Source organism: Bombyx mori, chromosome 9 (genome assembly GCF_030269925.1).
Source record: "Bombyx mori chromosome 9, ASM3026992v2".
NCBI lineage: Eukaryota > Metazoa > Arthropoda > Insecta > Lepidoptera > Bombycidae > Bombyx > Bombyx mori.
The window spans coordinates 14,397,331-14,420,259 of NC_085115.1; the positions used below are offsets into that span (position 1 = coordinate 14,397,331).

General features: G+C 38.8%; 1 protein-coding gene across 7 annotated transcripts in view; it reads right to left on the bottom strand.

Moving 5' to 3' along the window:
- Nucleotides 1–2,150: 2,150 nt before the first annotated feature.
- The window catches only part of LOC101739610 (uncharacterized), a 56,455-nt gene continuing 35,676 nt past the window's right edge, over nucleotides 2,151–22,929 (bottom strand). For 2 of the 7 annotated variants that reach the window (XM_038012876.2, XM_062670263.1), the window contains 7 exons: nucleotides 21,259–21,405; nucleotides 11,917–12,057; nucleotides 9,765–9,879; nucleotides 7,775–7,871; nucleotides 7,016–7,100; nucleotides 6,072–6,113; nucleotides 2,151–3,496 (listed from right to left, as the gene is read on the bottom strand). In XM_038012876.2, coding sequence (XP_037868804.1) covers nucleotides 3,369–3,496; nucleotides 6,072–6,113; nucleotides 7,016–7,100; nucleotides 7,775–7,871; nucleotides 9,765–9,879; nucleotides 11,917–12,057; nucleotides 21,259–21,405 — 755 coding nt within the window. In that variant the 3' untranslated portion in view covers nucleotides 2,151–3,368. Of the gene's footprint in view, nucleotides 3,497–6,071; nucleotides 6,114–7,001; nucleotides 7,101–7,774; nucleotides 7,872–9,764; nucleotides 9,880–11,916; nucleotides 12,058–21,258; nucleotides 21,406–22,929 lie in introns of all 7 variants that reach the window. The other 5 variants (XM_038012877.2, XM_062670264.1, XM_038012879.2 and 2 more) reach the window with 3 other exon arrangements.

Below are 22,929 nucleotides of genomic sequence, written 5' to 3' on the forward strand. Positions count from 1 at the left end.
ACATATAGAATAGGTAATATGTTACTGCCATCTATAGGGAGAATGAGAAACTAATCGAAGCGAAGCTATCTAGGGGCCGACGCCCGTAAACCTTTTTGTTCGATGCTTGAGTTGCTTATCTATAACAAATGTGTTTGTATTATCTATGTGTTGTGTTAGTGCGTATGGGGACAAGTGATACTCAAGACGGCCAGTGACACACTAACATTTATTACAAACATAACATTTCTTCCCTTAACAATTCAAGACGTATAGGTACTAGAAACAATTCTATATAACTAAACAATTACATCCTATAACAAATTTAGTAAAACTGTCTATAATTAACTTTAGGACGGTTACGTTTAGGAAACCTGGCCTCCCTAATATTTTGAGGCTCCAAGCTCGCCTCCTCTGCCTCGAAGAACAGATCTCCCTCTTCAGACTCTTCAGACTGTGCGTGTCGACGCGCTCCTCGCGTGACAGTTACGTGGCTCGGTTCTGGTGACTCCTGATTCGGCTGATTGTCACACTCACTAGAGAGCGCTGTACGGCGGCTCTCCTCATCCCATCCTCGTCGCCAATGTAGTGTTAGTGCGCATGGGGACAAGTGATACTCAAGACGGCCAGTGACACACTAACATTTATTACAAACATAACACTATGATACATACAAACCAGCATATGATCTTTTTTATTTCACAGCAGTAGAACCAATTTGCATTATTCCGGAGCTAAGTGTAAGTAAGTGGTTAAGGGAACACTTTAAAATCACATTGTCACTACTCAGACACGAGATTTAAGTTTGTGATATATGCGAGTCCGAATGCAAATATTTGTGTTCCCAGTTGAGCAGCTTTCTTAAAACCAGTAGGATGCTTTTAAGCAGTCCACAAACAGTAAATAGGTATAGTAATATAAAAAATAAAGTATAAAGACACATAAAAAAACCATAGCACAGTGACAATAACTGCCGTACCACGGAGGCCAGCGTCTTTGCTCAATGACAGGTTGGTTCAGGACAGGGCGTCTTGGGGATGACATCGCGAGCTCCAATCCTAACCCGGGGTTCTAACCCCGGACCAAGACCTGACGTCGGGTGACAGAGTACAGGAGGCGTTATGTAGTACCTAGAGCTTTAAAACACTTTTGGGTCCGCGATCCGCTCCCAACATCTGCGAGCCGTTAAGACCCACATACATCACGTGCCTTGTACACGTGGAAATCAGATGCGTGAGGCTGGGCCACTGACCCAAAAAAAAACGCCCCAAAAGGTATAGAAAGATTTGTTAATCACTACCTACGAAATTGGTGTTTAGTATACTAAAAGTTACGGTATGTTTTTATAAAAGAAAACTTTTTTCTATCAATCTTAATGTAATGCTTGTAGCCATGGTATCAATGCATCTCTACCAGTGCAGTGATAATTTTTAAATGGCATTCTTGAAGAAGTCAGGGGTATGGCAGCCAACGAACTCTTCGAGCGCAGTTTGTATTGCCCCTCTCAGGTATAATTTTTTCCTATCAAGAACTTGTTCAATTTTTGAAAACAATAAAATTCTTTCCGCACCATCTGGTGAATACGATGGATGATGCAAAACTTCAAACGTAGCTCTTGTAGTTTAGAGGTCGTCTACTATGCCGTATGAGGTGAAGTGTTCTCGTGTCGAAGCACCGGAGATAAGTGATTGACCAAGGTTAGCTGAAGATACGCTAGCATCTTCATCATTACCGGTCAAGTTTTACTGGTGGTAGGACCTCTTCTGAGTCCGCGCGAGTAGGTGCCACCACCCTGCCTATTTCTGCCGTGCAGCAGTAATGCGTGTCGGTTTGAAGGGTGGGGCAGCCGTTGTAACTATACATGAGACCTCAGTACCTTATATCAATGTGGGTGGCGCTTTTACGTTGTAGATGTCTATGGACTTAACTAACCACTTAACATCAGGTGGGCTGTGAGCTCGTCCACCCAACTAAGCAATAAAAAAAATAAAATAACGTAGGCCATGAAACTATCAAGAGAATATGGTGTAACATTGCAAGGCTTGTCATACGTATACTTTGTGAGTTAGGTCCTTGTTTTCCTTCTATGTTTTTTGTACTTATTTCTTCATTGGCGTAAACATCGTTACATGTACAACTAAAAAGGATTAATTGAAATAAAACATCACCAATTGGAAGTATAAGATATAATAAAATTTATATAGTTATGGCATAAACTTTTTCAGTATGTTTACAACTAGCAGTGTCCGAAATATTATTATAATAATGAACGTGAGCATAATATTATATTATATGTTTTCGTAAAATATTCATTATCATTAATTAATTACTAATTGAATTAATAACAAATATAAAGATTTGGTTTACTGTAGAAGATATTTCCCAATTCTTCCCCATTTATTGGAATATATCTTCAACAAGAAAAAAAAAGATATGAAGATGCCGAAGTCGAATATTGCGTCTTTTGTTTTTTTTTTGTGCGTTTCGCAAATACATCGTCGAAGAAGCGACTTAGTGCATAATTATTAACTTACAGTATCAAAAAATGTGTAAACTTCCCCATTTTACACATTAAAATTTTAAATAAGAAACATCTAATAGTAGACGAGCTCCATAGCGACGTTTGCTAATAGCTCCTCTCTCGTATTGAAACGCTCAAAATAAGCTATTTGCTCTTAAAATTAAAGCTAAATTCAGAAAGTCTTATATTAGAAAGCGGCGTAGAACCCATTCTCCGCATTACATAAAAATCTCCTTTTTTTTTTTTTTCGAACCCAGGGAGATGGTCCCTAATATTTTATCATAGATCTAACATAGCTTAGTATTCGCTATTAATATTTCTAAGGCAGGAAATCACAAAATCTAGCATTCGTTTAATTTAGATATAGAATGAAATCTAATTTGTAGCTTAGACTTAATCATTAATAATCGACCATTTGAAAAACTAATGAACTACAAAAAAAATGCCAAAAAGCTCTCCTTCTAATGCTAAAAAGCTAAACTTATCAAGCTAGTCTTTATACTATTTTATTTTAATAGTGCTTCGTATTCTAATAGTGACATATAATAATATAGAACTGTGAATCGTGAATAAATAAGTTCTATCTTTAGTAAACTAATTTTCATATTTCGTGTAGGTAATCTGAACGTTTTCATTAATTAATATTAGAGGCACTTTTTATAGTGGCAATATAATTCAATAACATACGGTGCATAAATTTATATTCACTACAAAGACAAATTCAAGCCTTAATTTAATATAAAACATTGAACGATATTAATGTAATAAATAAAAAGAATGTTGGACTGAAATACTGTGATATTTATTTGGATGTCGTTTCTATGTTGTTCTATCTTCTATGGTTTAAGTTTCATCTTCATAGCAACGTTTACGTATCTGGAGCTCGTATTTGGACTGTAACTGAGGCCGGTCCAGGAGTCGTTGGAGATCTCAGAGTTGCTGAACGCAATGACGTGGCTGAATGCCCGCTACTTGCTCTTGAACCACGATGAGAGCCTGTCAAAATAGTTGATATTAACACAGTTTTTTTTCTTCCTATCCTCATAACCTTGAGAGGCTATTTCAGATTCACCCTAACGTGTAGGCGAGCTCACGGGTCTCAAACCAGAGCATTGCTAACACTGGCCCTAGCAAGAGCAGTGCTTCACAGAATCTACCGCCGGATCGGAAACGCGACCCACTGAGAAGGTCCGGCGAGAAACTCAGTGGGCTGTGTCTGTGGGTTAATTTGCTCGTCGACCCCTTCGTCACAAGCGACCGATTCGACGAGGACGGTGACTGGTGCTTGTGGTGTATCACAGAGTAATCGTATTCAAAGAACCAAGCATGCGAGCTCAAACTTACGTGCAAATCACAATCAAAATATTTGATCAGTTTTTTTTATTGCCCTTGTAGACAGGCCATGCAGCCCACCTGATGGTGAGTGGTTACCGTCGCCCATGGACGTCAGTAATACCAGGGGCAGAGCCAAACCACTGCCTAAAGATTTTAAAGCTTTGCTATGAAACCAATTAGTTCTGCGATATTGAGACTTTGATTTCACATTTTAAGCGACCATACAGTATTTACCTGCTATTCATCATCTCTGTTGAATGGCGATATTTATCGTCGCAACACACGACAATTTAAAGCTCATTATTGAATAATAGTTTTTAATCTATTTTCTTTAAGTCATGCATTGCTAGTAAATTTTAAAGAGCTTTATGTCATTTTTCTTCTAAAGGTTTTTATCATCGTCCCGTAGAAGTTTAAAGGCGTAACGTATCATGCCGTATGTCATTCAAAGCATAAGACAGTACTTTGTATTCGAGATAGCTGCCTCGTAAGATCCAGTCTTGCTATGCGTCATCTACAACAAACTTTGAATTGCGAACCGTTTTGAGCTACTATTTGTAATCCCACTAAACGTTCAACTACTACCTGTTCATAGATTTAAGAAAACTGTTAAGGAACGTTTGTGCAACAAGGCATATTATAAAGTTAAGGATTATTTACTAGATGGCACTACGTGGGAATGAGGCGCTCGCTCCTGGCCTTTTCATTTTCCATTATTATTATTATTATTTTTAATTGTATTTTTTTGACTTGTTTTTTCTTTTATTGTGAATATTTCTATTTATTTAAAAAAAAGAAAATATTTGAGAAAAAACAAAAAAAAAAGCCCGCTGAGTTTGTTTCGCCGGTTCTTCTCAGGACTGTGGCTTTTTTTGGAACCGGTGGTAGAGTTAACATTGTTATTTGCATTTTGACATTCAACAAGTGTGTCATACTGACATCTAAGTTGAAATAAATGATTTTGAATTTGAATTTGAATCAAAGTGATATTTTTTTTTAAATCTTATAATAGCTTTAATTTAGTTGTGTATGAATTGAGAATAAATTTTATTTAGGAAATTTTATTTAGGAATATCAAATGTAAGGCGCATAATAAAAAAATGTTCAAAACTTTTGTGTACCTAATACATTGTTTCTGGGCTCGAAAAACTTATTTAATACAGTTACCCGGGTGCATAAAGTATTACACTTAGTACATTTCACCCTTCATGGTAAAGATTAGTTTTTTATTATATATTGTACATTACAAACGCTAGTATTTGACCGGTTCTTATTGCACTTATTGTTTGAACGAGTTTCCGATCCGACGCTATTGTAAGCGCCCTGATCACGGATAAACAAACACACAATGTTTTTAACTACGAAAACATATCGTAAGGATATCCATATCATGACATACACTTTTTTTTAATGCACAAAACTTAACATACATCTAAGAAGTGGCGCAGTCTTCTTTGAAGTCACTAGTACCTGTACAAATCATAATCAAGACGAATAATAATAAAGTCTATTGAATGTGTCAAAACGTAGCCACACTTTTCACTTCTAAAATAAGTAGGTACCTCTAAATAGCTTTAAATGTGTATAAACGCAATCAGTTTCAAGCAAACGTGGTCTAAGTTTAGTTTTCCACAAAATATCAGATTAAATTTTACTGCAATCATTTAAGTTAATAATTGTTATTATGTAAGATTAGGGCACCTTCGTAGTGGCTGTCATAACTAATAACTTACGTCAAGAATTGTTATTCTGTATGATTAGAACACTTTTGTAGTCGCTGTCACAAACATTGTCTCTAACCAATAACTTAGGTGAAGAATTGTTATTCTGTAAGATTAGAGCACTTTCGTAGTCGCTGTCACAACTAATAACTTACGTTAAGAATTGTTATTCTGTATTAATAGAACACTTTTGCAGTCGCTGTCACAAACATTGTCTCTAACCAATAACTTAGGTGAAGAATTGTTATTCTGTAAGATTAGAGCACCTTCGTAGTCGCTATCATAACTAATAACTTAGGTTAAGAATTGTTACTCTGTATGATTAGAACACTTTTGTTGTCGCTGTCACAAACATGGTCTCTAACCAATAACTTAGGTGAAGAATTGTTATTCTGTAAGATTAGAGCAACTTTTTAGTAACAATTATGGTCTCAGTAACGTACCAGTTCCGACGCGCATGCAAAGCTATACTTAGATAATTTAAAAAAATATATGAAACGACATTCGGTGTAAACCTGAGGATTTTCGGTGTGACTGATGACTTTGTTGAGGTCGTGCTGTTGATGAAATTATGAAGGTTAATTTAGTTTTAAAAACATTATTAAATTCAAAAGGAGATAAGACACATCGACATTAAAAGTGCACACTGTGCCGGGATTCAAAGAGGTTTTGGGAAGGCAATTCCAAAGTTCACTTAGACCCAAAAAAAAATTTAGTAAGTGCCAGTGTTAATACGATTCACTATTACTGGTATAATCTATATTAAAATTAGTAAGAAACTATAATTTGTTTGCATGAGTTTTCATCAGCCAATATCGATAAACAATTTTATTTATTTCATTTGGCCAAGTCATTCGCTGCAATGTTTGCATTTTCGTCGACAATATGTTATTTCTTGAACTACTGAACTGGGCTGTAATATTATGGTCAAAATCCTTCACAGTTTTACTGTTGTTATCTGCGTCTATTAAATTTTTAAAAGCCTTTTAGTTACTATCGTTTTTAATAGATCTGAGCTCTACAACTCAATATATACTTTTGTAAATTAAATAAATTTTGATATGCAACTCACATACCATCCCAATTTGCTTATGAATAATAATTTATAGTACTCAGTTTCTTAATAAGGCATCTAATTTTGAAAAAATCTCTTCTTTAAGGATTCTATTGTTATATATAATGAATTATAGCTAATTTAGTAGTAACCCATCTCACAATAAACAAGTCCCTATGAATTATCAAATTTAAATGACTAATGTCATCAAGACTTTTATTTATTAAATATAATGAATTTTACTTGGATTTTCGCTACTTTTATGGTTTAAGCTCGCGTTGCGTTAAAGTTGAAGTAGTGCGGATTATTAAAACATCGGATTTGCCTTCCGAAAAGCACTTAAACACTTTCACATAAAGCATAGAATAGAAAGAAGATTTGTTCACTATACTTTTGCCTGTGTACCTGGACTCGGCGAGTGGGGTCTTAACTCCTGCTGGCTCGCCTGCCGAGAAGGCGGGCGCATGCTCACTCTAGAACCACGACGGTCCTGGAAAAGGTTGATAGCTATCAAAACTTGCTCTGGTTGCTTACATATTTTATTGGGACTGATAAACAGATGTACCATCATTTCGTTTAATAAGATATAACCACCATGAGTCATGAGGGCAAAGCATCAAAATTTAGTATTTTATTCGGTTTCCACGGGTCATAGGCACTTAAGTTTTTGGTCGTCAGAAATATTATAGTAGTAATGATTAGCAAGATTAAAACGTAAGTGTAATTTTAATCATATTAACGACTAGCCGTACTCGCCCGCTTCGCTTGGCATCTAAAATTAACATTATTATTTATTGTCATTATTATTAGGTAGTCCAACACTCATATAAATATTAGCCTATAAATTAAGTACATGTATTTTCTACATGGATACCAAGTTTCAAGTCAATAGGATGCATGGTTCAGTAGTTATAACAGAACATCCGTAAAACCACTGTGGATTTATATATTAGTATAGATTTATATCAGTAGCTTTGGACCAACAAGTTAAGGTATTTGTTAAGCTGTTACTAAATTCGATATAAAAATCTGATTTAAAACTTGCAACAAGAATTATGTCGATATAAATGAGATATCTTTCCTGAACTTAGCATACTAAAAAGAGTCAGAGCAGAGTAGAGTAGAGTCTCAAACATTGATGGAAATATAAATTTTAATGCAAACCTGAGAGTGCAACAGCTTAGATTCTCTGAGCAAAGAAACATTCATCAGACGAGGATTTGGAGTGTTGAAGATCGTCCTGTTTTCACGCCATCTTGCCCTGAAATTATTTGTGAAATATAAGTCTCCGCTTTTCATTTCGCGATAAACAGAGGTAGAAGTCGTCGTGGCCTAAAGGATAAGACGTCCGGTGCATTCGTATCTAGCGATGCACCGGTGTTCGAATCCCAGGCGGGTACATTTTTTTCTAATGAAATACGTAGTTAACAAATGCTCACGATTGACTTTCACGATGAAGGCATAACATCGTGTAATAAAAATCATATCTGCAAAATTATAATTTGCGTAATTACTGGTGGTAGGACCTCTTGTGATTCTGCACGGGTAGGTACCACCACCCCGCCTATTTCTGCCGTGAAGCAGCAATGCGTTTCGGTTTAAAGGGTGGGGCAGCCGTTGTAACTATACTTGAGACTTTAGAACTTATATCTCAAGGTGGTGGCGCATTTACGTTGTAGATCTCTATGGGCTCCATTAACCACTTAACACCAGGTGGGCTGTGAGCTCGTCCACCCATATAAGCAATAAAAAATGATAAAAAAGGCAGTATAAATGAACTATACACCTGCTTGGTTATAGCTTCAGTGCGCACATTTTATGAAAGCATCTGCAAGTACCTACTTAATATTTCAAAAAATAATATTGAAGGTCAAGGCAGGCATTTTTTTATGAAAACGTCCCTTCTGTGCGCAAATAAACATACTAATATAAAAGAAAAATTAATATATTTAAAAATAATAATCTTTGGTCGCCTAATTGGCTTAGTGTCTTTCGTAACGCGGGGTACTGTATCGTGATTGTATTTCTAATCAAAAACAGTATTTTTGTTGAAGGTACTTTAGCTGTGCCACTTGTTGCAATTTCCTCCTGCTTGTATTTCTAATGAGAAACAACACTTTTGTTGAAGATACTTTGTACTTTAGGTGTGCTATTTATTACAATGGCCGTCTAAATGTAACTAACATATTTACAGTATCGTACTATGCTCTGTCATTTACTAGTGGTAGGTCGTATTATAAGCCCGCCCAGGTAGGTACCGCCCTGAAACCTATAAATGCCGTGAAGCAGTCATGGATTCCGGCTTAAAGGTTGAGAGACCCGTCCTACAATACAACTGGAATTTCGACCTCATGTTTATTTTCATTGCTTAGGTGGGTGGACGAGGTCACGGCGCACCTGGTGTGAATGGTCAATGGAGCACATAGACATCTACGACGTAAATGCCGCCACCCACATTGAGACATGAGTTCTTAGGTCTCAGTATAATTACAACGGCTGCCCCGCATTTCAAACCGCAACCCATTAACTGCTTCACGGCAGAAACAGGCAGGACTCACAAGAGATCCTACCACCAGTAATTAAACAAATTATAATTTTACGGATTTGATTTTTATTACACGATGTTATTCCTTCACAGTGTAAGTCAATTCGAGAACATCTGTTAAGTACGTATTTGATTATAAAAATTGGTACCCGCCTACGGGATTCGAACACCGGTGCATCGCTAGATACGATTGCACCGGATGTCTGATCCTTTAGGCTACGACGACTTTTCAGAGATGTCTGGTTTATGATGGACTCCAGTATCTATTTTTGTATTTTTTTTATTGCTTAGATGGGTGGACGATCTCACAGCCCACCTGGTGCTATGTGGTTGCTGGAGCCCATAGACATCAACAACGTAAATGCGCCACCCACCTTGAGATATAAGTTCTAAGGTCTCAAGTATAGCTACAGCGGCTGCCCCACCCTTCAAACCGAAACGCATTACTGCTTCACGGCAGAAATAGGCAGGGTGGTGCTACCTACCAGTGTGGACTCACAAGAGGTCCTACCACCAGTAAATTTAACACCAGATACGCCATAAATTCATTCATCAGTCTACGCAATGCATATATTTTCATCATCGTTATCATCAAACGTAAGTATGTACCTGCTGAAAAGCCGAAGAACAACGCAAATGATGACGAACATCAGCGCCATGCCGACGAGGACTCCAATCATCGCGGGGTCAACGGTCCTGGTAGACTCATCAACTGGTTTTACGGCTGGTTTATAAACAATAATTACAAATCAAACACGATTTAGTAAAAATATAAAATATTAATACGTCAAATCTCATTGAGGAAAGAACCATCCTTAAAAATCTCATAGTAATGTTCTAATAATTAACTAAAATATCACAGTAATAAAGCAAATAAATACATATGAACATAACACCATATTTTTCAAGTCGCATTCACAGATTCTTTTACATGGCGCTAAGTGAGAATTCTTCAAATTCCCCAACTATTATAATTAGAAATAGGCCAAAAGAATTTTAGAACAGTAGTCTCGGATTGAACGTGGACAGACAGAAACGTGGCTAACTAATGACATGGACGGATGATCCGATGAGAACTTTACACAAGGTCAAATTGCGTATAGCCTTAGACCGTAAGAGATCGGGAAACGATTATATCAAACTTAATACATTGACATATGCTGGTATACGTAATCATATATATAAAATTCTTATGTCACAATGTTAGTAACCATACTCCTCTGCAACGGTTTGACCGATTTTTATGAAATTTTATTTGCATGTTAAGTAGGTCTGAGAATCGGCTACTATCTATTTATCATACCCCTAAGTGATAAGGGTTGTCCACCCCTAACATTTGTTTTTATTTTTGGACATATTTTTTTTTGTTATAATGAGGCATTACCTGGGTATGTGGTTGAATGAGGTTTTGTTATTTTTATATTCCCTAATCGTTCACGGCGCTACATGCCTTTTTCACTCATTTACCACATCCTTACACACTTACAATAAGTTGCTTTTTTTTCTACACTAGAAATTCCCTAGAAATCTTATATATGTCAAAACAACGTTTGCCGGGTCAGCTAGTTAAGATATAAATTTAAAACGCGTTAACTTAAAGTACATCACAATATGCAGTAGAATAATTATTAAATTAAATAAAAATTAAATAAAATAAAACAATTAAATTAATCTTAAGCAATGAATGAAATGTATCCAATTCTTAGCTGTATATTTTATTTTTAATTTTGATGTTAATGCAATGTCGATTGCACCTATAATTGAGGTGACATCTGCCATGAGCTTTTGTCAATTTGTCAATGTTTTGTATTGATGATCACTTTGTTGGTGCAACTTATTAAATAAATAAATATATGTGAGGCTGTCAGAGCAAAAGTGGCCTAACCCACAATTTTTCATATTCGTCCTTATATTGCTATTTATTTAAAACATAATAAATTTTGATGCAAATCCGACCAATCCCTAGTTTCACCCATAGATAACAGATGGCTTTGTAAAGATTGTTTTTGCGTGTATTCTGTATGCTTACGAAGCAGTTTAAAAGTAAATTGAAACTATGGTAAGCTTAGGCCACTTTTGATTTAACAAAGTAACTTCGTTACTGGTAGTAGGACGTCTTGTGAGTCCACACAGGTTGGTACCACCGCCCTGTCTATTTCTGCCGTGAAGCAGTAATGCGGGCAGCAGTAACGGCGGGGCAGCCGTTGTACTGTTAAAATTGAGACCTTAGAACTCATGTCTCAAGGTGGATGGCGGCATTTACGTAGTAGATGTCTATGGGCTTCGGTAACCACCACACAAACCACACCTAAGCAATAACAAAAATGTAGGTGTGAAATAAAACTTTACAATAAAAACTATAAAATAATAATAATTAATAATATTTAATAATAATATTAAAATAATAATAATTTAATAACTAAAATCTATTATTAAAGGGACTCCCCTTTAGGCAAGGTTCCGAAGATACTGGCAGCGTTCCCCCTTTCAATAGCTAAACTAATTCTTTGTCCAATGTAGCTGCCAGTGCTTCGGTCTCCTGTGATGTGGGGTAATTTTTTTTTATTGCCCCTGTAGGCAAACGAGCATACGGCCACCTGGTTGTGAGCGGTTACCGTCGCCCATGGACTTCAGCAATGCCAGGGGCAGAGCCAAGCCGCTGCCTACCGCTTAAGCCTTGCTATGTTTTTTTTTTTTTAGTTTTTTTTTTAAGTTCATTGTTAGTGTTGATTGCATTTGATATTACAAACTATACACTTACGAGTACATATAACTGCTCCGTCGACGGTGACCAGCGGTACCATCTCGAACTTGCAAGCGCAACGTTCATTCTTGCACTCGGTCTTGAAGTCAACGTCTTCGCACTGCTCATTAAACAAGCAGGATTCATTGATGCTTGCCGCTGAAATATTACAATGCAATTTAAATCAAAATGTATTTTTTATTCATTGCTTAGATGGGTGAACGAGCTCACAGCCCACCCTGGTGTCAAGTGGTTACTGGAGCCCATGGACATCAACAACGTAAATGCGCCACCCACCTTGAGATATAAATTCTAAGGTCTCAAGTATAGCTACAGCGGCTGTCTCACCCTTCAAACCGAAATGCATTATTACTTCACGGCAGAAATAGGCAAGGCGGTGGTACCTACCCGCGCGGACTCACAAGAGGTCCTCCCACCAGTAAAATTTTTTTACCTATATAATATACTTATAGAGAGGCGATGTTTGCTTTGTCTGTGTATGAATTATTAAGTAAAATGTGTCTATAAATTGAAATAAAATTTCAATTTCAAATCCTATCGCGTTAATGTGGTTATCTTTAAGCCTAAAGTATTCAGTGGAGAAGGGGTAATTTTCTTGTAATAACTATTATGATACTAGATAGATGGATATGCCCTTGGTGCCTAATTTAGCCGTGAAGAAATTCATCAGTACTCCATCTGTGACAACGCTTTTACTGGTACTGATGACACTACGATCCTAAGCGACAAGGTGATGGAATCACATTGTGATTAGCGGGATCCAATACCAGGTGTATTATGAACTCATAGAAATGGTGGAGATTAACAAATCAGAGAAGATTACATTTTACATAACAAAGCCAACATCTAGATTAATACCGTGGACTTTTTACTGGTGGTAGGACCTCTTGTGAGTCCGCACGGGTAGGTACCACCACCCTGCCTATTTCTGCCGTGAAGCAGTAATGCGTTTCGGTTTGAAGGGTGGGGCAGCCGTTGTAACTATAATTGAGACCTTAGAACTTATATCTCAAGGTGGGTGGCGCATTTACGTTGTAGATGTCTTTAGGCTCCAGTAACCACTTAACACCAGGTGGACTGTGAGCTCGTCCACTCGTGTAATCAATAAAAAAAAAAAAAAACTTATTCGTAAAAAGCGACTCAATATTACTATCGTTGACCATTTTCTTTTGTGCCCACCGAAGAAAGGATATCTTGAATTTTTTTGTAATGCCAAGTGATTTTTTAACGTTTCGGAATATTATTCAGTTTAAAATGTGTTCTAAATTTCTCCGCTAAAAATCAATTGTGATAGCCTCCCTCATGGTTGGTCCCCAAGAACAAATACAACATAGTGATTGCATTATAATAATCTTGGCACGCGATTACCTAACTCCCCTTATTTGTTTTGATTAATTAAAAAATACTGGTTGTCTATAAAGTCGGTTTTCGGGCGATAATTTTACAAGGTAACGTCAGTAAGAGAACTACATATTCTAAATGCTCTGACGTCACGCGAGAAGAGAGATAAATGTATCACAAGCCAACGCTTGAGCCGATCGTGCCTCTCTATCGCTTGTTCCGCGCTCTCGCTCGCACGCTTAGGCTCAGGCGGAATGTGACACCTTTTCGTGCGTGCAGCCAGTGTTCATAGATTTATAAGACGTTATCACGCAAATGCTTTAAAATGCACAATTTTTTGGTTAAATGCCATTGCGTTTTTGAGATCAAGATGTTGAATCGCCGTATCGTCACTCTACGTATTGAAACTTTGTGGTATATGGAGCTTTAACCGGATCCCTTCCTAAATTTAATTGAAAAATGGCTATCCAATTATTTAAGAGTAACATAATATTATGATGGCTCATTCTAACAATAGAAAACACAGTGACACAAAATAACATGCACGTTTGGAATAGGCATCCATAGTAGTATTTTGTGACTAACTCGTTCCATAGCATGCCACAAAGGCATATTGAGTTAAATAATTCGAATTAGAACGCGCAAACTACTTACTATAAACTCGTTAGAACTTATATTGTTAATCATCAAACGCCTTAATTAGGATATCGATTTGCCGGGCTAACACGACACGACATAGCTATACAACATTCAATAATAATGTGTCTAAAATGAGATCTAAAATTTTATGAGGAGCAAAATTGACTTACTTGTGAGCTCATGGTTTGGACTATAAGAGATTTTCTCGTCGACCAGAATAAGTGATAATATTAAAATTAGAATTGAAATGAACAAACTAAACAAATCTCTGTAAAATGATAAACGATGAAACAAGTTGAGAATGATTATTTTTTAATAAAAACACAAAATTAAGAAAACAGAAAGAAATGGGTAAAATAAAGACAAACGTCAAAAGTGAAGTATATAAAAACTACATTAGTTATCAAAATAGCAAAGAGGTTCACAACATCCTCCCCCTCGTGCAGAAAAGCACAAACTGGTTATGCAAACCAAGGTCAGTCAAGGCCTTAGGTGGAGAGCCTAACCAGCTTTCGTACGGGTCGGCGTAGCATTCCCCCTGCTGTTGCAACGTCCACTACCCTTATCACGCCATCTTTCCCAGGGTACACTTTCGCAACACGTCCTCGTGGCCATATTCCGCGGGGCAAGTTAAAGTCAGCAATAATTACTACGTCACCCTCTTGAAAAGCTGTTGAACTGCGGTTGCCTCTTGACTGCTCACGTGGTTGTAGGGTCGGGAGAACCTCGCGCATCCAACGCGACCAAAAATGATCCGCTAGCCTCAATGCTTTCCTCCATTCGGAACGGCTGACCAAATCGTGATCGTTCAAGGCAGTAGGTAAGGTCTGCACGGACGAAGAACCGATTAAGAAATGAAATGGTGTGAGTGTTGTCGGGTCGTCAGGATCTGTAGATACATGAGTTAATGGACGTGAATTGACAATGGCTTCTGCCTCGGCTAGTAAAACGCTCAAGGTTTCTTCTTTTGGAGCTCGTTCGGTTAATGTTGCGTTCAGAGCTACCTTTACTGATCGCACCAAGCGCTCCCAACATCCTCCGAAATTAGGTGCCGCAGGTGGGATGAACTTCCAGAGTATTCCTTGAGTGCTTGTGAAATCTTCGACATTTTCTCCGTAGAAACCTCTGAGAATGCGATTGGCACCAACAAAACAGGTTCCGTTGTCCGAGAAAATAATGTTTGGACAGCCCCGTCTTGCAATGAATCTTCTAATAGCCATGATAGCAGAGTCAGTCGATAGACTATGTACCATTTCTAGGTGAAGGGCTCTGACAGTTAAACAGGTGAAAAGGGCTACATAACGTTTTTCATGCCTGCGCCCGATAGTGACGCTTACGGGGCCGAAGTAGTCCAGACCCGTAAAAGTAAAGGGCCGTCGATGGTGAGCTAATCTTTCAGGTGGCAGATCTCCTGTTTTCGGGTTCACCGGCAAGGACTTTCTAATTCTGCAGAGTGGACACTCTTTTGCTACTGTTCTCACTGTGTTCCTCAGCCTTAACAACCAGAATTTTTGTCTTAATTCGTTCACGACTAGTTCATAATTTGCGTGACCCGCTTTTCGATGATAAAATTGTACCAATAAACGTACAATTGGGTGACGACCGTCAAGAAGGACGGGGAAGCGTGTGTCAGGGTCAATGCCTTCTGCGGCTTTAATTCTTCCGGCTAACCGCAGTAATTTGTCCTCTCCCAAAGCCGGTGACAGTTTTCTGAGACGACTGTTCGGAGGAATAGGCTTCGAGTTCAGGATATGAAGAAATTCTATAGAAAAGCTCTCGACCTGTGTTCGTTGCATAATTTGCCTTTCAGCGGCCTTTATTAAATCCGCACTAAGAGGTGGTAGAGTAGTGGACGTTGAAGGATGGCGGGCACAAACTATTTCGCCTTTCAATTTAGAATTTCTAATGGAAGCCAAAATTACACCAAACTTTGCCGCAGCTTGAAGTACCCGGGCTGTGGCACGTAATAAGCGCTGCCAATTACTAAAATTAGCAAAAATGGCTGTGACCGGAGTCGGTAACTCTTCGACAAAGGAAGTTAGTCCGACCAACTCATAACTATTGGTCTTAAGTTCATCGGTGTTTGGTGAGGCAAACCTTGGCTCTGTAGGCCAGTCCTCAACGGATTTAAAAAGAAAAGATGGACCGCGAAACCATCTGTGGGACATGTCGAGGTTAATTGATCGCGTTCTGGTAGCGTCGTCGGCAACATTCAATTCCGTTGGTACCCATCGCCAGTCTCTGACGCAAGAGTTTTCAATAATTTCGCCTAAACGATGGGCAACAAAAGGCTTAAAAGAGCGCGCGTCATTACGTAACCACTGAAGGACTGTCATAGAATCGGTCCAAAAGAAAGTATGTGCCGGTTGTTTTCTATGACTGTCCTTAATGGTGACCGCGAGACGAGAAGCTATTAAAGCGGCCTGGAGCTCTAAACGTGGGATAGAGATAGGTTTCAAGGGTGTAACTCTTGCCTTACTAGAGATGAGAGAAAGCTTGATGCTGCCGTCTGAGTATAAAAGGCGCCAATAAGCGACACATGCGTACGCGAGCTCACTTGCATCAGCAAAAACGTGTAACTCCCTCTGAGTTGGTTCAGAGTTTTTAGAGTTAGAATACCAACGCGGAATTTCCAAAGAAGTTACTTTTGACAACTCCTGAAACCAATCAGACCATCTTAATGCTTCCGTGGGTTGGAACTCGGTGTCCCAGTCGACATTAGACCTCCACGTTTGTTGAAATAAAATTCGACCCTTAACAACTATTGGAGCTAATAAGCCTAACGGGTCGTACACACGCATGAGGTGACAAAGAACTTTGCGTTTTGTGAGAGGGTTTGGAAATGTTTCACCTAAGCCTGAGCGGAACCCTAAATTATCTGTTATGGGATTCCACAATACTCCCAACGCTCTAATATTGTTTGCAGAGCAGCTGCCAAGGTTGATTTCCAACGACGGTTGAGTGGCCCTAAGATCAGCAGGAATAAATTTTAGCGCTGATGGATCGTTGGAAATCCAGCCCCGCATCTCGAAGTAGGCATCATTGTGAACGGCAACAATATCTGCCGCCAGTTGTGCTGCCTCTTGAATGTCATCGAGAGAGTCAATATAATCGTCCATATAATGATTGTACAAAATAGCATGAGCTGCTTTAGGAAATAAACTTTCGTGCTCACGAGCGTTTTTATTTTTAATAAATTGCGCTATAAATGGACTGCAGCACGCACCGAAAATGATGGCTGTCATCCTAAACTCCTTTATAGGTTGGTCTCTGCTTGACCTCCAGAGAAACCGGAGGGCGTCCCTATCTTGCTCTCTGATCCTTACCTGAGGGAACATTTCCCGGATATCAGCAGTGAGAGCAATACGGCCCTCGCGAAACCGAAGTAAAATACCTAACAAGGACTGAAGCAGGTCTGGACCAGGTAGCAATAAAGAGTTTAGGCTGACGCCCGCATTCGTGGCTGCGGCGTCGTGAACTACACGAAGCTTACGTTTCTGAGGGTGATACACGCCAAAATGGGGTAAATAGAGCCTCATAAAAGAAGATTGTTTATCTTTAATGTGGTTGGCGTAGTATGACTCAGGAGCACATTCTTCTGCATAGCCTTTAGCGATCATGTTTGAAATGAACACGTCATATGCTTTTGCAAAGTCAGCATCTTTAGCCATGCGCCTTTCTAGACTTAAAAATCGTGACATGGCTTGAGGGTAGCTGTCGGGAATGCGTTGTATATCGTCACGCCACGGCATACCCACCTCAAATCGACCAGAAGTGGGGAGGCGTCTAGCAGTTTTTTCTAAAATTTCGACTGCACGTTTATCTGACTTAGAATGTAGAGTTTCTTTTTTAGAAATACCTAACGAATCAATTTTGTATTGTTCCCTAATAAAAGAGTCTAATTTCTCCTCATTGGAAGGTTCGATACACACACCGTGATTAACAAACTCCACTGATTTAGTTTTACTGGAGGCGATTCCATACAGCACCCAGCCTAAGGCAGTTAAACAGGCAACGGGTTCATTCTTACCACCACACCGTACCTCGCTGCTGATTGACAAATGCCAATGCTCTGCACCAATTAAAACTGTTGGTGTAGCATCTTCGTAAGTTATGTTGCAAGGTAAATTCGCTAAATGTGCGAAAGAAGCAATAGTTTCCTGCCTAATTGTTTGAGGACGCAGAGACAAAGACTCCATAGCTCTCGCATTTTTCACTAAAAATGTGTCTCGTGTGTGCCTACCCTTAATGTGAAAATCTACATACGATATCGTAGCGTTTCTACTGAGACCGCCTATACCATTAACCGTTATTTTCTGGTGAGGCCCTGTCGCACCGATTTGAGTAGCAATTCTTGAGTCAATGAGCGTAGCAGTGCTACCGTCATCGAGAAGTGCGTAAACATTGCAACTTCCTGAGGGACCAGAGACAGTAACGGGTAAGATTTTCAGAAATACACGTGGGCACAGAGTTAAGATGGAGCTGGGTTCTTGAACACCTGTAGAAGTGGTAGAAACTATTACCTTTTCGACAGATGCAGGTTCGTGGTGCTTAGTCGTATGATCATTTTCGGTGGATTGCGTGTCGAACATAGTATTGACAGAAGAGGCAGGTTCTTTACCATGCATTAACGGGTGATGACGTATTAGACACCCATCAACACCACAAGGGTTAACTTTACATGTTTTCCACTGATGTGAACTACGCCTAAGACATTTATAACACGCTTTTACCTCACGCAGCCAGACCCACCTTTCATCAACAGATAAGGCTTTGAACTCAGAACATGACTTAATATTGTGATCTTTTTTGCAAAACGCGCATTCAAGCTTTTGTGTAGACGCCGCCTTAGAATTTAGTTTAGAGTGTGTAACTATGTGAATATTTTCCCGTTTATACGGTTTGTTTAGTTGAGTGTTTTGTGATGAATGTTGGATCGAGCAAGATTCCGGTGATAAACCGAACCGAATAAGTTGATCTAACTCGCGCCTCAAAAAATCGGACATAATTTCTAATTTAGGACGCCCTGTAGTATCTTGCATAGCAAAGTCCGTCCATCTTACTTTAGTAACCGGGTTTAATTTTCCTAAGACGGCGTGAAATAGTTCTGGAGAATGCAAGTACTCAATTTGATTCAGTATTTTAAAAGAAGATATAGAATTACGTACCTTATTCGTTATCGTAATTAACTCTTTCAGGTCATTTCCCAAACGTGGTAGATTTTTAAGAGCGGAGACTTCCTTAAATACTATAATTTCCGGGCGAGCGAAGTTCTCCTCCAGAACTCTTATAATATCGTTCGGGTTGTCTGTAGCCAGCAACAGTGACGCGACTGCATCTCGGGCCGCGCCGCGAAGTGCATTTTGTAACCGACTAATATTTTCAATATTTGAAAAATTGTTTTTGGTTAAATCAAAAATACGTTTAAAATGTAGCCATGTTAAGGCGTCTCCGTCGAAAGGAAACAATTCGATCTTATGTTTATGACGGTGCGAAGTAGCAAGCGCCTTGGCCGCAGCTGCAGTGTCAGCAACAGCCTGAAGCAGACTACTCTGATCAACCTCCGTGGAAATGAGCGGTCGCGTAAGTACGGCCGCCTCGGACGCTTTAGTGACGTTTAAAAGTTGTTTCTGATGAACAAAACGGTTAACAGGGGATGCAGTTGACCCAGTGGCCGGCAGAGGTGCCTGGTGGCCGGGAGGCGGAACCACTACTTGCTCTCGCCCTACTGCGGGGATGCCTCTATTAACTGTATTTTCGCCAACGCAAACTGGCTGTCCTAAACTTTGTACCCATCTTTCTGTTCTTTCTACGCTTACCCTGGCAGTACTACTGCGACTGCTGTGACTTGCCGCGGCTTCCGCGTCGAGAGCGGCAAGTTCGGCCTTCAGTTCGCCCTCCTCTACCTGCTGACGGAGTGCTGCCAGTCGACTTTCACGTTGCCTCTCACGTTCAGCCAGCTCCTGCTCGTGCTCAAGACGTCGGCGCAGGGCGAGGGCCTCTACGGCGGCCTTTTGAGCCTTAATTGTGGATGACGAGCGTGATGATTTTGACTTAGACGTCTCACTCGGAGCAATGCTGTCTACATGTTGGGAAGTACTAGGTTGTATAATATTAACTTGCACACCAGTACTAGTCGCAGGGTTTGTCGGCATGATTTTACTTTTACTGCGGGTGAACATTAAGCGAGAAATAAAAATGAAATAAAGCAGTGAAAATGAAAACAAATACTACGAAATGAATGAATAACTAAAGCTACGTAATGAAAAATAGGTACGCTGGAAAATTACTGGTGAAGGACCAAAATGAAATGAACAAACTCAACAAATCTCTGTAAAATGATAAACGATGAAACAAGTTGAGAATGATTATTTTTTAATAAAAACACAAAATTAAGAAAAACAGAAAGAAAATGGGTAATATGAAGACAAACGTCAAAAGTGAAGTATATAAAAACTACATTAGTTATCAAAATAGCAAAGAGGTTCACAACAAGAATCTAAATTTAAAAAAAAAAATCATGAATGTCAAATGAATCTAAAAAAAGACGCAAATGCTAACCGAGCTTAGTCTTGTATAAAGACGACCGTAAGTCAAAGGGAGCTCGTCTTTAAAACCCGTGTCGTGAAACTTTACAAAGGAAAGCTCCGCTTTCGCTTTTATGTTCACGAATGCTTTACATTTAAAACCTATTCAAGCTTTCAGATAGGTCATTTGAATGTAAATGGTTTTTTTAAGTTTGAGTGGTAGTTAACGTTCTGTGGTTGGCGATGGCTTTTAAATTGATCCAACGGTAGTAAATGGACTCTTTGGGTCACGGGAGCTTCTGGAAATTCCATAAGCCTGAACCTAAACAGATTCTACAGTGTTACTTATGTCTAAACTAAGTTTGAGTAGTAGTTAACGTTCTGTGGCTGGCAATGGCTATTATATTGATCCAACGGTGGGAAATTGACTCTTTAGGTCACGGGAGCCTTTGGAAACTCCATAAGCCTGAACCTAAACAGATTCTACAGTGTTACTTATGTCTAAACTAAGTTTGAGTGGTAGTTAACGTTCTGTGGCTGGCAATGGCTATTATATTGATCCAACGGTGGGAAATTGACTCTTTAGGTCACGGGAGCCTTTGGAAACTCCATAAGCCTGAACCTAAACAGATTCTACAGTGTTACTTATGTCTAAACTAAGTTTGAGTGGTAGTTAACGTTCTGTTGCTGGCGATGGCTATTATATTTATCCAACGGTGGCAAATGGATTATTTGGGTCACGGGAGCTTCTGGAAACTCCACAAGCCTGAACCTAAACAGCTTATATAATGTTACCTATGTCTATCTTAAGATTAATTGGTACATAACTCACGTTTTCCACATTTATCGAAATGGTTGCTGATGGGCACGTCAGGGTGGCACGTGCAAACCTTCTGGCTCTCGTCGCAAACTGCATCAGGAAAGTTGCAGTCGGCCGTTAGTGAGCACCAGTCGCCGACGCGGCCGGGTTTCGATGGATCTGTCCATTATTTGAAGATTTTATTGGATTCATAGCTAAAGGAGCAAAAGGTACTATTCGTTAGACTTGGAATTTTGAGGGTATTTTTTGTCGGGACTGATAATAATATACGACTTTAACTAGTATATTCTGGATCTGGTCTTATTCTAATATGATATTTTTTTGTTATCCTAGGTTTGAAGTGGTCTAAGTGAAATCGTTTGAGATAATATTGTCATTTCATTTTTACCATCGCACCCCTCGCCACTGATGTATAGTTCATCCATACCACCTAAACCCACTGCGTTCATCCACAGTGCGTTTCCAGAGATCTTTTATGCCACGTACTATCCGGATTTGCAACAGCCTTTCCTTCATAGCGTTTCCTCAGCTAGGCAGCGACTTGGCTGTGCCTCTGATATTACTGACGTCTATTAGCGACGGTAACCGCTCACCATCAAGTAGGCCTAGAATGGCAATAAAAAAGGATGGATGCAATGAAAAATATTGCATCTGTGGTCGAGTTATTACCGATGCTCGTAAATGTCACCCATATTGAGATATTGAGTGGGTTTCTGTGTCTCAGCCAAGTTTATTTGGTACCGGCTCAAACAAACGAACCACCGATAAAGTCATATTTTAAAATACAGTGCGGTCGATGGTTATACAAACATTTTTAATTTTCTATTACATATTACTAGTGGTCCAGCAGTAGTCGAAATTCGACTATAATTAATTTAAATTATAAGTTTGAGCATTATTATGATTCTATTGTCAAATTATATTATCACAGATTTCGCCAAGACTACACTTTAGGCAAATATTAATAATGACAACCAATATTCTCAATTTGACTATAGATTATAAGCAATAAGAAAGTTTGACAATTATCAAAATGGAATACATGCGTGTGTGTGTCAAATACACGGTAGAGTGTGTAATGTTTTCTTTATTAATTTAATGTATCTTTTATGCATTATTTAAAAAAATATATTAGCATTGTGCACTTCTTCGCTATATTCTCTATAAGTGTCGAAAATTTCATACTCCTCCGTCCGCGCTATTTTCGTAAAAAGGTACACAAAGTTTTTGTTTCCCGTATTAATATAAGATTACATTATGAAGATCTCATTATGAGATTAAGATTACATTATGATGCTTCTTTGAACTTCGATCTTCGACTTCGAACCTGACTGCCTATGACATGAACTTACCCCGAACGGGTCACTTCAAAAATCACATTCAACATGACATGACTTTAGAACATAAATATGGTATTCAATAAATTGATAGCGCGACGTGGGTATCATGTATTTTATATGACACGACATTTTTCATTAAATGACAAATGCTTTTTAGCCTTACACGGCTGGCCCAATCGATACATATACTACTTTATAGAGCGATGAACTTTAGCGCAATTTGTCGCAGTAATACTGCAACATAATTGCTGCACACTCTATTGGAAAAAAGCAAATACTAGTCAGGCAATTCATCGAAATAACGAAAATTACAGTTGAGTTAAAATAATATAATACCTTTGCA